This window comes from Dermochelys coriacea, chromosome 7 (genome assembly GCF_009764565.3).
Source record: "Dermochelys coriacea isolate rDerCor1 chromosome 7, rDerCor1.pri.v4, whole genome shotgun sequence".
Taxonomy (NCBI): Eukaryota; Metazoa; Chordata; order Testudines; family Dermochelyidae; genus Dermochelys; species Dermochelys coriacea.
In genome coordinates this window covers 81,040,869-81,059,255 of record NC_050074.1, presented here as the reverse complement: position 1 = coordinate 81,059,255, position 18,387 = coordinate 81,040,869, and the positions used below count along the sequence as shown (strand labels likewise).

General features: G+C 39.4%; 2 protein-coding genes across 6 annotated transcripts in view; one reads left to right on the top strand and one right to left on the bottom strand.

Moving 5' to 3' along the window:
* The window catches only part of CTNNA3 (catenin alpha 3), an 889,777-nt gene that overhangs the window by 395,104 nt on the left and 476,286 nt on the right, over positions 1-18,387 (top strand). The gene's annotated exons all lie outside the window — the stretch shown is intronic.
* On the bottom strand, positions 6,374-8,705 carry LRRTM3 (leucine rich repeat transmembrane neuronal 3). Its single transcript, XM_038411314.2, is given in 8 exon segments — positions 6,374-6,974; positions 6,976-7,017; positions 7,019-7,444; positions 7,446-7,548; positions 7,551-7,706; positions 7,709-7,765; positions 7,768-7,896; positions 8,204-8,705. Coding segments are annotated over 8 exon segments (1,521 nt in total). The 5' UTR covers positions 8,211-8,705.

The following is an 18,387-nucleotide window of genomic DNA, read 5'->3' as shown; positions in this document are numbered from 1 at the left end:
AATAATAATAATTTAATTCTTGCCTGCACCTTGTATTTCTTATATTATATGAAACTTTCATTCGCTGCTAGTGACGCAATAACATGTAATAACAATTACAGCCCTGCACATTTCTTGCCAGCATTTTTATACAGCTGCCACTTTCTTCATTCACTCACTGAATTAATTTAGATTAAGACTCATGCAGAAATGTGAAATAAATGTGATTGCAGTGCAAATGTGATTGAATATTTAGCATAATACAGAGTTGGAAGGGAACTGTCTTCTACTATTATGATGTATAGCACCAGACAAATTTAAAGCCAAAACATGAGTGTGAACTGAAATAGAAAGACACCTGTGATTAATCTAATCAGCCACTGGATGTCACTATGGTTCCACACAAATTCAGCTGAAAGAATATTTATCTAGAGTTGGGTGGCTAACTATTATGCAGACCATTAGAATATAGTAAACTATATCAAAATATCCAATCGTCTTTTCAGGAAAGTTATACAGTACATTTTTTAAATTACATTTTTATATCAGACTTCACCAGGTCACAGAGCCAGGAAACTGTGTCCGCCTCTCCCTTCCTTTATTACCTTTAGCCCAATGTTTACAGCCCTTGCCTGGGTTGTGGGAGACCAAGATTTGAATTCCTGCTCTGGATCAGGCACTTAAATTCATAGCTTCTCCCTCCTAGGTAGGTGACCTAACCACCAGGTGAAAAGCTGTGCTGGGATGAGTTGCTCTCAGTCTCTATTTTTGGAAACTGTTCCACTTCTTAGTATAAATACTTAAATATTCAGTGGAGCTGGAACTTGAACTCAGATCTCCCTCCTGCCAGGCGAGCATCCTAACTACCAGGCTATAATATAGTCTATTCTGCTCAGTCTCTCCTGTTGAAGCTGTTCCACATTGAAAAAAATACTTAAATGTTCAGTGTGCCAGAGAGAGAGAATGCCTCTGCAGCCTGATAATTCAATAACTTATCTAGGAGATAGGAGATGTGGATTCAAATCACTCCTCTGAATCAGGCAAAGAAAAGATTTGAATCTAATTCAAGTCTTGCTCCGGACTGGGATTGAAACGTGCGTGTTCTACATCCCTGGCAAGTGCCTAACCACTGGGCTAAAGGTTGTAAAGGGGAAAATGTGCTCCCACTTTCTCTCCTCTGACACTTTGCTGGCCTGAAATAGACTTTTCAAATTTGTGAGAAATCTAAACATTTTTGGAACTGAACCAAATATTTTCTCCTGATTTTTTCAGTTTGCTGGCTGAACTGAAAAATCAGTTATTCACCAGCTCTGTTTAGGGTTTCTGGGGTGCTGATTTTGTGCTTGCTTCTGTTCATATCACTTTTAAAAAATATAAAATCCAAATCCAAATCAAAGAGAATAAAAAATCAGTAGACAGGGGCCTGGCCTACACTAGGAGATTACTTCACATAGCTACGACTCAGGGGTGTGTAAAAAATCCACCCCCCCGGAAACATAGTTATACTGACCTAAATCCTCATGTAGACAGTGCTAGCTCAATGGAAGAATTGGGGAGGTGGGGGTACTCCCTCTTGTTGGCATAAGTAGTGTCTATATAGGTATATAGTGTCTATATATCTACATGCCTCCAGCTTCCATCCAGGACATACCACACAATCCATTGTCTACAGCCAAGCTCTAAGATACAAACACATTTGCTCCAATCCCTCAGACAGAGACAAACACCTACAAGATTTCTATTAAGCATTCTTAAAACTACAATACCCACCTGCTGAAGTGAAAAAACAGATTGACAGAGCCAGAAGAGTACCCAGAAGTCACCTACTACAGTACAGGCCCAACAAAGAAAATAACAGAACACCACTAGCTGTCACCTTCAGCCCCCAACTAAAACCTCTCCAGCGATCATGAAAGATTTACAACCTATCCTGAAAAATGATCCCCTCACCTCTCAGATGTTGGGAGACAGACCAGTCATGCTTACAGACAGCCTTCTAACCTGAAGCAATACTCTCCAGCAACCACACACCACACAACAAAACACTAACCTAGGAACCTATCCTTGCAACAAAGCCCGATGCCAACTCTGTTCACATATTTATTCAAGTGACACCATCATAGGACCTAATCATATTAGTCATGCCATCAGGGGCTCGTTCACCTGCACATCTACCAATGTGATATATGCCATCATGTGCCAGCAATGTCCCTCTGCCATGTACATTGGCCAAACCGGACAGTCTCTACACAAAAGAATAAATGGACACAAATCTGACATCAGGAATCATAACATTCATAAAACCAGTAGGAGAACACTTCAGCTTCTCTGGCCACTCAGTAAAAGATTTAAGGATGGCAATTTTGCAACAGAAAAGCTTCAGAAACAGACTCCAGGGAGAAACTGCTGAGCTTGAATTAATATGAAAACTAGATACCATTAACTTGGGTTTGAATAGAGACTGGGAGTGGCTGGGTCATTACACATATTGAATCTATTTTCCTAAAGTTAAGTATCCTCATACCTTCTTGTCAACTGTCTAAATGGGCCATCTTGATTATCACTACAAAAGTCTTTTTCACCTGCTGATAATAGCTCATCTTAACTAATTAGCCTCTAACAGTTTGTGTGGCAACTTCCAACTTATCTGTATGTATATATATTTCTTCTTAGTATATGTTTCATTCTATGCATCCGATGAAGTGGGCTGTAGCCCACGAAAGTTTATGCTCTAATAAATTTGTTAGTCTCTAAGGTGACACAAGTACGCCTGTTCTTTTTATATTGAAGTGGTGCAGGTGCAGCTGTTCCCCCATTGTATTTTAAGTGTAGACATACCCAGGAATATAGTACATTATATCTGGAGTGAAGGACCTCAGGTTCTGATCTGTGACCAAGGAGCACTCTTTTGGAGGAGGAATAGGAGAAGGCATCACTGGCTTCAAGCCACATTGGCGCTCCCCTATTTCTGGAGTGTCCTGACACTACTCAAGTCCAAGGTGTAAATTAAGGGTACCTGGAGATCACTGGCACATAAGGGTATCCTGTCCACACCCACTTCCTCCAGTCAAGCCTATACACTGGCAATCTGGTGGGTTGGCATAAAAGGGACTATGGCTGCTGTACAACACCTGTTGATTTCTCTACATAACAGAAATTCTCCAGTTGCACAGTTTAAGGTAGCTTTATGACAGAGTGGCACAAAGATGCCCTAAGTAAAGCAAAATCTGGGCCAGGATCAGAGTTATTTGCTCATATCTGAAGAATGAGAAGAACCGTATGATCCTGAAATCTTAAAAAACCTCTACCTCTTTTTCAGGAAAGAAGAGTCTTTTTAACCAAAACTTACTGTAATTCAGGGAATTAACCCTGTAGGACTCGAAATCAAAACGGTTAGGATTTGCGACACCAGGACTGTGCGGTATAGACAGCCAAAAGGAGTGGTTTTATCACAGTTGTTAAATTGTGTAGCTAAATGGTAACATGGTTTGGTCAACCTAGGACTCTACCTAGATTCAAACATGGTATTTTTAATCTGTAGATAACATGGTTTGAGGCTAGAGTAAACCTTTTTATAACCCGTTGTCACCACAACTGGATTTAATAACCATTATTCAACTCAGGCCTCTTAAGCTGTTCAGTTGGGGACTGTTGGCACAGGCCTTTATGTTCTGCACAGTGAGCCAGCAGTTTCTTTTTCAAATAACTGTAGTGATAATTACCAATCCATCTGTGTTTACCACTGAAAATATGTGAAAATGTAAATATAAACTATTAGGCATCTTTCATATAATAATTGACTAAATTACCGTTCTAATCATGTCTATACTTTAATATAACATGTTGAATTTTCATTATTATCTAACCATCTATGCTGAAGAATTTAGTAATAATGGTTTCAGTGGCTGGTATTTGAAGAGACTCCGTAGTTGGCCTCAGTTTTGTGCCTGTATTTCTTTCACACCGACACGCACCTGGATTTTAAAAAATGCAGTTTGTTTTTACATATATTTGCCTCTGGAAGAGATTGTAGATTGTTTTCTATTTAGTATTTTCTTCATGTATAGTCAGATTGAGGCATTAAAAAACTTGACACATTTTTAAAAGTCAACCTTATAAAATATTTTTAACTTATTCAACATCATATTTCACTGAGGACACAAAGTTACTTAGAACATGTACTGAATATTTTTATATAGAAATGATCCTGGATTAGTTGTATAAAATAGATTTTTCTAAGTATATGAATCACCCCAAAATAGCATTCTTTATCCTTTCATTTTTTGGTAAATGTATTTTTTTCTGTTTGGCTGCATATAGTGTTAGTCACCATTTCAGGGACTGGTGAAGCCAAAAGTACAGTAATGCCTTTTAATCCTGTCTTTCTGGCAAACCCTAATCCTTCATTTCAGTTATAGGCAAAGTTTGCTGGTAGAAAATGTAGTTCTTTAATGGATTTAGATGTGTTCATTTTACTGACATTTTATATAAATTTCAAAACTACAACTTGGAAAAATTATATTATGTTCAGCAGTACAGTTTAAAGTGCACCAAGCACCTGCATTATTAATCATGTTGGAATCTAAGACTCTTTGCACTCAGTAAACATAGGTACCAGAATTACATGGTACATGGTTCAGTATTTATGAATAATCCACTCTCTATTATTTTCTGTTTATAGACCTTAAAAAAGAAAATAATTTTACTACACTAAAATGAGCTTAAGTGCATTAGTGCTGTTTAAATGATGCGTTCTGACCTTGTTTCATGGTATCTAGCATAGTTCAAGGTGATTTATTTTGATTATTTTTTCCCAGTAAGCAAAGAATCCACAAGAATACCCTGTTAAAAGATTTTGATTTTTCTAATCTGCTGCAGTGAAACTGCGCTGTAGAAACGTTCCCTCCCAAGTGGTCAAAAGACGTGCAATTTACTAAGCCAATCAAGTTACAAAATAGAGATAATGTAATTACTGATTACTTCTTTAATGATGCTGTTCTATTTTGAAAAATGAGAAAGAAGAGAGTTTAAAAGATCCCTTTGGTCTAATATGTTAGGGTTATAACTTATTTTTAATATATGGGTGATGGTATATTGTGCAATCAATACAATTTGTCAATGACTTTGAGGGAGAGGGACAGTGATCAGATTACAAATAGCCATCTCAATTTGTCCTGAAACATACTGATGAATGACTTCATGTTAAAAATTAATATCTATGAATTCTTGTAATGTCAGCAGGGTTCTGATGATAAAATCATTTGTCTTTTTTTAAGATCATTTAGATGCATTCTTCCTCTGGTTAGAGAATAACCAATTTTCATTGTAAGCTCTTTCAGTTGCTGTGTGTTTCTAAAATGTACCCTGATTGGCTTTCTAAATACTTGAAACTTCATTTAGCTATAACATGGGTGGTATGCAAAGCACATCCGGATACTCTAACGAGCACAGACCACAATAAAAAAATGAAGAAAATGACAGATTTAATGGTTTGATTACCACATTAATGTCTTTGACAGTCTTGAAAAGAGAATTTCTAATAAGCACCCAAACAAATGTTTGCAGGAAGTGGTCTTGCATTTGCTACTACACATTTGAGTTCCTCTAATTACATCAATAAGGAATTTCTGCGCCTGGTTTAATGAATGCCTTTTGACTACTTTCTGAAAGGCAACTGGATGTAAGAAGGGATAAACACTGGCACCTTTTGTATGAAGCCACATAACAGATTTCTATTAGTAGTTATCAGCCCGAGAAACTCTTTGTATTTTCATACAATACAGTAAACTGCATTCTATATTCTTTTCTGTTTTCTTTATTAAGCCTGGATTTTTCTCTCCCCTTAGCTTTCTGTGACACACACTGGTCTCCTGAAACTTTTACTTAACACTGGCTTTTTGATCATGCTTTACATGGCACAAAAATCAGCATTCTTTCAGGGCTGTTCCTGCACCATCTCTAAGCTTAAGCAACTCTAGAATTTATATGAAGCTATAGTACCTGGCTCATTCAATGTCTTCATTCATAAAGTGAACTTCAAAACATTTTCTTTGCATTGTTGTCATTTTCTCCCCAAACAGAGGCACACTCAATGCAGATGCGGTGGATTAGTTATGAAAGAAGTTTTCTATTTGAAAACAAGTGAGATTTTAATGAAATCAGTAGATGGTCTGTACAATAGAGCTGAAGCTTCACATTATTTGTGGTATTTAAATTTCAGTGAGTTGATTATGTATGAGAGTAAAATGACCGGTATTATGAATGTACCAAAAAAGTGACATGGAAGTGCTGTGCCAAAGGAGTGAAACCCCCCCACGTCCCCTTTACAGTCACTAGAGTTCAGTAAAGTCCCACTATTTCCCAGCTTTTAAAAGCTTTTTTTTATCTCAACGGTTCATACCTCACATTCCCTGGAGCCTGATTTGTTATACGTGCAGGGTCCTGTTCCATTCAGCAACATCTCACTGGTTTCAGTGTTGGTAGGTTTATAATCTACATAAAATTCCTGTGTAGTTGGAGTCATTTGCTTCAGTGACTGTCGTTTTCTTTTCCTGTGCCTTCTCATGAGAGAGTGTTGCTGCAGCTGCTTCATACTGGCTGGGTAACGCTTCCATGACACATAGATTACAAGCAGTATCACAAGCACAGACAAAAAAAGGGCCACACTCCCTGCTATTATTTTATGAAGGGATGTGTTCTGTGTCGTGCTCGATTCTGAGCTGGATTCGGTGGTTTCCGATAGTTGGAGGCAGAGGAGACTTGCTGTCATGTTTAGCCTGGTGAGTTTTGGTTTAAATGTTGGCTTTAGGGGAGCTCTTGCTAATTCAACCTCTATGTAGTCTTTTGCCACAGATGCTGTAGTTTTTCACTGAATCAATAACGTTCACCCTTGCAGCTCTTTGGGGCTGGCACAGATAATTGTATTTTCCTCAGCCCTTTAAAACTTTTTAGCCAGTTTAACCAGAGAGCAAATGTTTCTGCTGCATTCCCATATATCCCGCAAGGCTGATATCATTGAGGGATATCCAAGATCCAAAATTTCTTACCAATAAATGTGAGCTTGTTTGAATCCAGGTTGAGGCGCTGTAAATTGGGCACACACTGAAAAACACTAGGTCCACTGAAAGCTTCTATTTCATTACCAGATAAATCAAGCCTTTGTAATGAGCTCCAGGTCCAGGACATAGTTTGTCCTATCACACTGATTTTATTCCACTGTAAATAAAGGTTTTGAAGGCTGACTAGTCTTGGAAAAAGTGCCAGGTTGAGCTTAGAAAACTGATTGTGCTCCAAGTGAAGCTCCTTCAGCCTGATCATGCCTGCAAAGACATTCCTTGCTAAACTTCGGATGCGATTGTAACCCAGATCCAGAAGTTCAAGATTCCTACAATCTTGGAATATTCGAACAGGGATGGTTCTTAGGGAATTGGATCGCAAATGTAAACTCAGCAGCTTCCTAAGCCCTGAACTGTTCAGATCCCAGAGACTGCAGCTGATTGTATGACAGATCCAAGTTACGGAGATTAGTCACAGGTCTGAAGGTATTATTAAGAAAAAAGGCGATTCTGTGGAACTCAGGATCAACTCTTTTAGTCTGCGTATTCCATTGAAAGCATTTTCGTCAATATTGCTGATGTGGTTATGGTCTAGATACAGCCAGGTGAGCTGATTTAGACCTTTAAACTGATTATGTTTTAGTTTTTGGAGGCTGTTATAGCGAAGGGACAACCTAAACAACCAGCAGATATAGTCAAGGGTATCTCCTGTAATTTCTGAGATTCACATATACCATTTTTCCTTCACACCTACAGCTCTTAGGGCATCCTCGTTCAGCAGAAGAAGCATTGTCAGTAATACAGTAGGGGCTAGTACCAGGGCTACAGCTGATTCCGCTCAGTAGCCTAATTACATTGAAACCTGGAAATAAAAACAACTTAGAAAAGTTATCCCCCCAAAAGATCAGTCATTTTAAAAATCATGCTAAGAATCTTTCTTTCTTAAAAATCATTTAAAAAATTTCTAGCTTGACAGCTACTTTGCACATTATTTTCTTTTACTCAGATTTAAAAAATGTCTTTATAAATATTGTAAAATAGTTAAAATGTCTATTGATTACATTTATTTAAACTATGATCCTAATCGTATCAAGGTAGATCTATAAAACAATTAAAACAGGGTCTATGCAGAAGCTACAAACTATATATTTAAAAAATGAAAAACATACCCATCATTTGTGTTGTTCAAAGGTCGTCCTTAGGTCTTTGTTTTTGCTTAGGGTGCCACAAGCATGACAGTCCCTGTCAGCTGCACTGTTGTGAGTCAGGGCTTGCTGACACCCAGGAAGAAAATTGGACCCCTTGGGAGATGGACTGATTTTGGAACATTATTCTTGCCAGCCATGCAGAACACTCCAAGAATAAATAAATCCCACACAACCATTCACAGCAAAATGTCAGATTCTTCCTAGGTAATAGGATCTTCATGGATATTACGGTTTTGCATCTTTACAGTTGGAAACCTGGCTTTTAAAATTTCTCTTTATGTGAAAGCATGATAGATTCCTCAAGCAACAATTAGCTATCTGAATTCACACATCTGTATTCCATAGTATAGCAGTTATTGTAGTTAGCTCCCGATCCAGCTATGAAGCTGCTTTGGAGCACAGAATAACAGAATAACACCGTACAATGAACAAGCTCTGTTCACTTCTGCATACTGTCATTCTGAAAGCTCCTCCGACTGTTGCTTTGGTTCAGTGAATGCAGTCTTATGTATAGCTGCCCCCAGTGGTGAAGAATAGTATGGGCATGTGCAGAAATGTCTTTTCTTTTATCTCGCAAATGAGTAAACTCTGCTGGGAAATGTGATTGTTCTGGGTAACTAAATGGGAGTGGAGTGGTCAGCTTCAGTGGGAACTAACAAAATATTCCGAAACTTACAAATCCTCTGTCTCTTTTGATTCTGTCAAAGAGTTTTACACAACACCACACATTCGGTTTTCACAATAACTCACTACTTTTTAACTACATCAACTACTTAGTGTGCCTATAATCCAGCATTTATCAAGGATAGACTATTTATATCATGACAAATATTTTTAGGCTATCATTTTGCCTTTTGCCTTTTTTAAAAAAAATCACAATGGAAAGGAAGTTGGGGATAAAAGTATCAGGTTCATTTTATTTCATAACTTGTTATCACAATATTAACTGTTTTTAACTAAATCTAGCTTGTGTTTAAAATATAGTCCTGTGAGCAAACGAGCCAAATAGATTCAACATGGAATCTGGTCCCACTGATTTTGTCATATTAAGTAAAGACATGCTTAGGAAGGTTTTTAATGTGTATTTACTGTAATTAAAGAACTTTTAATGTGTATAATTTAATTTAACAAACCCAGGAATAGATTTTTTACTTCTGTACAATCTAAAGAACATAAATATTAAGATATAAATACATATATGGCTAACCCTTATGTGTGAGACCAAGAATCCTCCATCCTTCCCCTTTCTCACTGCATGGGATTAAGGAGCCTCTACCCCCGTGTGACCTGTTGGAACAGAGCCTTCTTCTTTCCACTGCATGCTCAATGCCAAGGTCTGATGCAATTATAGCACTGGGGCTGCCACTGAGATTCTACCACCTTCCGGATACATTCTTCATTGAGGGGGAGAGAGTAGGTGGAACAATGGCTCAGTCTGCTGCAAGAGGTTAGCCAGAGCAAAAGAGTATAGCATATCCTTTAACGGGGTGGTGCTGATTGCATTTCCCCCAAATGTAGCTGGCGAGCTCTGAGCTCTTTGAGGCAGAATACCTTCAGTGATCCACTGGGGTACTGTGGCTCTGCACTTTGTGCCTTACTATGGGCTGTGGCTTGTGTCACAATGAGGCCTCTTGTGATTTACAATCAGATGAAAGCATACAGCTTCATGTAACACAATTCCTTCTGAAACATACCACATTTTGAAATGTGATCAGTGCACTGGGAATGTTCTAACATTTTACATTACGGGTTCTAAACAGAGCATGAAAACCCTGAGGTAGTTTTCTAACATTCCCCCTTACTAGGCATGGCTTTATCAGTACTAATACCAAAACCAATAATACAGCATAAATCCCAACCAGAGCTTTATCGCTGAGCTTGCTGCTCCAAGGATTTTCCTCCAGGATCTGCTCTGTCCTCCTGCTAGGGACCACTCCCATCTCTCTGGCTGAACCACTCCCATCTCTCTGGTTGAGCTAAGGAGTAGACTCAGCCACCAAAAGTAAGCAGAACTTCAGTAGCTTTTTTCATGATTCTAACGATTGCCAATAGGGTGAGCAAACAAAAGAGCCCTGCCATCCTGTAAAGTCTGTTATTTCTACTTTATCAAGTAGAAAATAGTGATGAGACATTGCTGAATGGAGCAAGTGTGGAACATGATGTTTAATTGCTTGTCAAGTTCAATTTTCTTAACTGAATCTTTTTTGAATTATACAAGCAGAAAAAGTGCCAGTATCTGATAACCACTTTTTCTTCACTTGCATTTGTGTCTTCAGACAGCTGAACAGATTTTGTTTAAAATTGGTGCAACCAAAATCACTTCCACCACAAGACCTTGTATACCAAGTTTCAGCATAACATTTTACAGCCAAATTGTAAACTTTTGAAAATCAGAGGCTTTAACTGAAGTTCTGACTATATCTTAGCTATGAAAGCCCTGAGAATTTGTGCATGATTGGCCAGCTTCACATCTCATTGACAGTGGTATACAACGGTATATGGTGCAACTGATGTCAGTGGAGTTACCTCCCAATTTACAGAACGTGAGAAAAGAATCGGAACCCAAACTTTTTGGTTGACTCTTGTTCTACACCCTGGTTTTCTTCACTTTTTACGTATAAAACTCCCTTTGTAATAATGATGGCATATAGGTTAGAGGGATTATTGCAATTTTAGGGTAGCTGAAGTATAGCAGTATCTTCATATAAGTACAAAACTCAAAATTTAATAACGTCATTGTGAATTAATTTATATTATTTATACATTAGTATTCCGCAAGGTTGCTCCTGAATGTTGATATTGTTCATAATGGATTGTAAGTTATTCACTGTATTTTGTCCAATCAGTTTTCCATTCTGGTCCACTGGGAACAACAGTTCCAAGCAAGAGAAGACTGCAAGTAGCAGAAATCTTGAGGGCCACACACCAACTGGTAGTTGCTGCTCAGAGGGAATGTTTTGTCACTTTTCTTTATCTAGTAGGAAGGTGTCTCCTGAGATGTCCCAAAGCCCTGGAAGTTTCAGTCAGTTTGTTTTTGTGACTTTCTCAGGAATTTCAGGAATTCTATTTTGACATAGATATGAATTCCACAGAAGCTGTGGAGGACAGTATATCTCATTAGTCATGAAACTGTGCCTTAACAGCTATGCATCTACTCTTTGAGAGCTAACTTTTTCTTCTAGGCTTTGACTACATTGGGAAAATGAAGTGTGTCAGCAAATGTGCTAGCACCTTCTTAAACCTGACTTAGCACCTGTAACGGGTGGATCACAAAACCTCTTTGGGACTGCCACCTGATGTGCTGGGACTACCTCTGAGCCCGTTTTCCCTGCCAGCTTGGGACTTCAGTACCTTGCCTTGTTTGAGTCAGACACGCTTGCCTGTTACAAACACAGACCCAGTCTGAACCACGTCCCCCACAAGCTGCAGGCTTAACTGAAAAGCTCTTAAGAAGTGCCCCTGTCTCCAGCACTCAGATACCCAGCTCTCAGTGGTGTCCAAACACCAAATAAATCATTTTACCCTGTATAAAGCTTATTTAATAAGTAAAAGTGGTTTTATTAATATAAAAGTAAGATTTAAGTAGTTCCAAGTAATAACAGACAGAGCAAAGTAAATTACCAAACAAAATAAAATAACACACAGAAGTCTAAGCCTAAATACGGTAGGAAACTAAATGCAGGCAAATCTCACTCTCAGAGGATGTTCCAATAAGCTTCTTTGACAGACGAGCCGCTTTCTAGTCTGGGCCCAATCTTTCCCTGGTACAGTCTTTGTTCCAGCTCAGGAAAGCTATAAAAGGGGGTGGAACAGAAGTAGCTAGGGGATTTCTGCAGCCCCTTTGTTCTGTTCCACCCCCTTATATAGCTTTGCACAAGGTAGGAATCTTTTGTCTCTTTGGGTCCCCACCCCCTCCCTCTAAATGGAAAAACCCCAGGTTAAGATGGATTCTAATATGGGGTGACATAGTCACATGGTCCTGTGAGACCCCAAGCCTTCATTCTTCCCAGCCTGACTCACAGGAAGGCTTGCAAGTAAACAGAGCCATCTACAGTTAGTTGTCCCAGTTGATGGGAACCATCAAGATTCCGAACCACCATTAATGGCCCACACTTTGCATAATTACACTAGGACCTAAGAGTTGTATTTCATATTTCTAGTTTCAGATACAGAATGATACATTAATACAAATAGGATGACCACACTCAGTAGATTATAAGCTTTGTAATACCTTACAAGAGACCCTTTTGCGTGAAGCATAGTCCAGTTACATATATTCACACTTATTAGCATATTTTCATAAAATCGTATGGAGTGCAACGTCACAACACCTTGTTAAACCTGACTTAGCAACTAGCATAGACAAGATGGACACATTTTAAATGTGTTAGGCGTAGAACTGGATGAATAATTGATTTTTTTTAACTGAACTGCGGCTATTGTTTTGATTCTTTCTCTGAACCAAATCCAGCACTTCTAACTTGAGAGCAAAGGTGGTCAAACTGCCTAGAATATGCTCTTTTGTGCTATTTTTTTGTTTTGGATAATGTAAATGCTGCCATAAAAGACGATGGAGTATAGATGCCTTCAGTGACACAAGGAGATGCAAACTGTAGCCCCCACCATGTCTCTGAGCCAATAGGAATAGATACATTCCAGAATACATTCAGCTCTGGAAAAGGACAGATTGAGCATCTCTGCCCTCCCAGATGCTTCAACCCACTGGATTTTCACTTCCTGCCTGGGCCAGCTCAGGTCACTTTTTGTGGCAGCGCTGGTTCACTGCAGCTTGGTTACCTTGCATGCTGCAACACCCTCAGGGAGGATGCTCCATCACCAGGGCCCAGCAACTGGTTACACTAGCGGAAGCGGGCATAGCCAAGGGGTGAATCAAGTATCTTATATTGTTTGTGAAACCCAGTCTGTGTAACCCCCATAGAGCTAGTTTGGAATTGGGGCAGTTTAGGGAGTACAATAAGAGAAGTCCTTGCAATTTTTCAGGCTCATTAAAAATAGCTGGGACATGCAGCAGCTGCCACCATTTCTGTGAACATTTGGTAATAGAGGTAGGAAGGCAGCACATGGAGTAAATGATTTGTGAGGCCCACAAGTGCGGGAAGAAGGATAAATGAAGATAGTTACAAATATTTCCAGGACTATATCAGCATAGGGAATCAAGTGTTATCGGATTTTGCTCACTGAAATAACAGTAAATATTCGCCTGTGCCATCACGGGCTTCCCATCTTCCACATTCAGTGTTCTCTATGTAAGAGGTGATCTTTTTTTGTTGAAGCATTTGATCAGAATGAGTTTTTGGTAAATGTTTTAATTTCTGTAAGTCTGCTAAGAAGTCCACAAGCTACGGTTACTTCACCTTCTGAAAGCCACAAGGATCCTTGCCCACTACACTACCCTCATATCCCTGCACAAATCCCATAATGTAGGATTCTGGATTTAGAAGTTTGTATCCAGAGATACAGTTGCTATATCTATCACCACTTGCTTGTTTTTTAAACACACATACCTGTTCAGAACTGTGGTTGACAAATATCCTCACATTACTCTTTTTGGATTCATGAAGTGGCTAAATACGCCGTTTATTAGGTGGTGTTTGGCAATAAGGAAGGCAGGAATCAAGAGGGTTAGCAATTGTAAGTTTGTTCTAAATTGTATTGTAGTGTGTGATCACTGTCCAATTAAAGGTAGGTAAGTCTAATAAGATGTGTTCATCATTTTTGGCAGCACTGATTAAAGTACCTGCTGTTCTTTGAGGATAAGATTAGAACTGGTTAAGTACACCAAACAGGCTATAAACTCCCAACATAAACATCTGATCATGGGAACAGTGGAGAGATACAGACAGGATTTGGCAAGGGCTGAGAGGAAGAGGAAAAGGAATGTAGCGGAGGGTCTAGGTTTAGGTTAGAGTGTAGGTGAGGCAGAGGGGATGAGGTGAGAAGGTTCAGGTTCACATGCAGGATGCAGGTGTATGGGGATTCTACAGGTTTCAGAGTAGCAGCCGTGTTAGTCTGTATTCGCAAAAAGAAAAGGAGTACCGGTGGCACCTTAGAGACTAACAATTTATTAGAGCATAAGCTTTCGTGAGCTACAGCTCACTTCATCGGATGCATTTGGCATCCGATGAAGTGAGCTGTAGCTCACGAAAGCTTATGCTCTAATAATTTGTTAGTCTCTAAGGTGCCACCGGTACTCCTTTTGTTTTTGGGGATTCTACAGAGGATGGTAATGGATGGAGGCATCAAAGTGAGACTTCAGTGCAGTACCTGAAGAGAACCTGGGTTTTTACATAATGAGGAAACTTAAGTGTTAGGCAAGGGAGGCTCAGTCTCCAAAGAAGAGCTTCCTTTGTATGGCTAATATCCTTGCCCTCACCTTGCCTAATCTCCTTGTAGGTTAAACCATCCAGAGGTACAGGCTCTGTGATGAGCTGAAGGGAGACCAGAAGCAGGAGGGGAACCATGCTCTTTCCTGTACCATCACTCTCTGCATTTTGCCTCCTAGGCTTTGAGTGCTTCAGAGGACACTACCCACATCAGTCAGTCACGGCCTTGATACCCCAGGATTTCCCCAATTCCATGCAGGGCTACACAAGGCATTGTGTTCTCCATGCACGGTTACACACAACACCAAAATTATGCAAGGATTTAGCAGTTGCAAACATTCCTTCATTGTGTGCAACTATGGATGGAACACAGTGGGCTCTGTGATGCCCAGCTGGCATACAAGAATAGGAAGCATACCTGTTCAATGAACGCGACACCAAGTTGTGCTCATGACATACAATGACTAGATTTCCAGGATCATACCATGGACTCCTACATGCTTGCAGGGGACTGTGATACTCCTCTTGGGTTTCTATACTACGATACTGAAGTTGCCTTAAGAGTTGGCAGCTTCCCTCATTTGTACATCTGGTGGTATGACCACTTGGAGATACAAAATTCCCAGTTGACTTACTCATAATGATGATGGGGAACCTTTTTTTTTTTTTCAGATGTTTAGTGATGGCACACTCTCACTGGTTATGCAGCATCTCACTTAAAAGAGGGATCTGAGCAGCAGAAGTACAGGGCCTCAACAATGGATGCTTGCGACTGTGTCTGCAGCCTTGTCTTTGTGTGGGTCCACTGTAGTGTTTGCTGGAAAGAGTGCCTGCTGTCTGGTTGCTCATATAGTGCACACTCTTCGCATTTGTTCTTCAGAACTTAGTGGTAGACATCTATGAGATCAGTCTTCCCTCCAGTTAGTTCTCTAGGGGCATACATCTCTAGGCTGCTTGTGAGATTTCTGCAGATGAAGTATGTATATCAGTAACAGAGCATGGTGGGTGGCAAAGGTGACAAACCTACCGCTTGGGGAGCCAGATTGCCATAGGGTGAATGCTGCAGTTGCCTCTGGGCAAACATGAAGCATAGACATACATTATGTTCCACATACTTTCCATTTAATCAGTATTGTGGCTAATGGATTGGGCCAGAGTGCCTCAGACATGTTTCCTGTTAGACATTTAATGTGCACTTACTTGCTGCTTGCCTTTCCAGATAACACTGTCTAGGACTCCTTACCATATGATGCAGGCGATGAATCATCAGCATCCATGAGGTCAGTTCAGGAGCTCCTTTTGGGTGAGGTGAAATCCCTACTATATGGGTGAGAAGGTTGGCAAAAAGTGTGGTCTAGTGAATTAGGCATGGGAGTGGGAGCCATAAAAACTGCATTAATCTTGCTGCTAGCGCAGACTTGCTTGTGACTTTGGACATGTCACTTACCACCTCTGAGTCTCTATTTTTCAATCTATGAAATGGGGTTAGTGACATTTGCCTTCGATATAATGAGAGTGCAAATAGGAGAACATTTGGCTTTCCCTGTGACATTCATTATTTTCCATACCTCTATCATGTCCCATCTTATTTATCTTTCTCTGAATGGAACAGTCACAGTATTTTGAAAATCTCTATACAGAGTTCCCCCCTTCATGTCCCTAGTCATTTGCCATCACCCGCCTCTCGGGTTCTTTTATTTCTGTTGAATCTTTTCTGAGATAGGGTGACCCAAACTGAACACAATATCCAAGGTGAGGACATAGTAATAAACAAGTTCTGTTATATATCAGCATCACTAGTTTAAATATAAAGATACAGAATTTTTCTCTTTAATTATATATCATTTCCTTGATCCTTAGGTTATCAAAAGTGACCATTTCAATTCATCTCAGGACTTCTTTCTTTCAGAGGACAGTAGGACAAAGAAATCCAGCCTCCCATTTTGAAAATCCCCCAAAATTCCACAGATGATTTTTTTTTATTTTGTTTAGAAATTTTGTAGAAAATATATAGCATTTTCCCTCCACCTCTAGTGGAAAGATGGCACAGAATGGCCCTTTTTCTTACCTTCCACCTCAGTTTGCTGTAATGTTTCTCACACTATGTATTCCAGATAGTTCTCCCGGTTAATGGGGGACCATAATGAAGTCAGGTACTATGAATAGAAATAGAATGTTTCATGATGGTGGTGATAGAGTTGGTGGGGTTAGTTTGTGAGTTTCATTGATACTACTGCTCCTCAGTGTTAACAAGTCCCTGATGTTGGCTGTGTGTATTCTACTGATCTATTGAGGATTAATCCCTATTTGGGTAAAATTGTATCCAGTTATGTTTAATGTGGTTTCCCATTTAGAACCTGACTCTGCCACCATAATTCAAGCTAAGAAGAATCTGACTCTGCAAAGCGCTGCTTAAAGAGTAAAGTACTACTTAGAGTGAACAGTTGAGGCAGAATTCAACAATTATTGAATAAGGATTCATATATAGAGAGGAGCGCATTAGTGAGAGCTTGTCACACCAGTGCTCTGTAGTCAGTAGGGCACTGGCTTCTGTTTTGTATCTGGGTGGGGTTTAAGGTGTTGGTTTTCACATATACAGCCATAATCAATATGCATGGTATCTCTTGCCTCACTGATGTGATCAGCACTTTCAGCAGCGGTGCTCTAGAAGCTCCCAGTGTAAAAGGAAAGTGGCTAATGGAAGGACGTTTTTCATAAGGGGTTCCATGCTCTAGACTGCAGTCACCACTGCCTTACAAATCATGTCCTTGATGCTTTTCAGGCCCTGGTTATGAGCATGTTATAAATGCTTAGATGAAAATGCAAACTGCAAGTCTCCACTTTTGCCTTGGGCTTTTTCCTGGTGGATGGTTTGATAGATTGAAATAATTGATTTGGGAAGGCCAGTATTTTAAGGTAGGTGGATTCCTAGGGTAGTCCACTTGGAGATGTTGGGGTGCTTTGGGGGGCATGCTATATGATACAATGATTATATTTTAGCCTTGTATGTTAGTGTCTTGTACCAATACAGAATTTAAGATATGTGATTTGAAATAAATATTGATATCTATCTCCTCCTTCACATAAGGAAAGCGATATCTAATTGTTTAGGACAGAGTGAAAGGTTTCAGATAAACCAAGGGCTAAATTCTGTGAGCTTTTCTCATTTCTTGACTTCTATAGGAGTTTTGCCTGAGTAAGGACTGATGGACAGGTCCCTAAGTCTATTCCTGAGAGGTGTTCTATATCTGAAACTCCCATGGACTTCAATGGGAGTTGTATGTGCTCAGCACTAATTTGAATCAGCCTCTAAATTAGTAGGTAGAAACAATTATCTTTTCTAGTTTTGAACCACTTGTTAGTTTGATCTACAGGGTCTTTTAGTCATTTAATTGCTCTTCAGCATAAACAGACATACAGGTGCAAGCAATTAAAGAGCGCAGTACATCTTGATTTCATTTAGCCTATCAAAATATTTTAAAATCAGTTTCAATTTCTCTTTGTATCCATTTATTCCTTAAAAACTATAAAGAGAAAAAACGCTCCAATCTAGCCATATTAAAACCCTTACTCATCCTCGAGCTTTGGTACTTTTGAACTGTTAGGTTATGTCATTTACAAAGCCCACAGATGGGCGGAATAATCTGTTACCATAGAAAGTATTAGTAACATCTTGAACTACACATGACAGTTGAGTGGATTTGCAGTTGAAAGAGAAAAACATGAACAAAGTAAAGAGGCATATAATTATGTTCATTCACACTGTGTCTAACATTAAAATGATCCTTTCAGATGGTTATA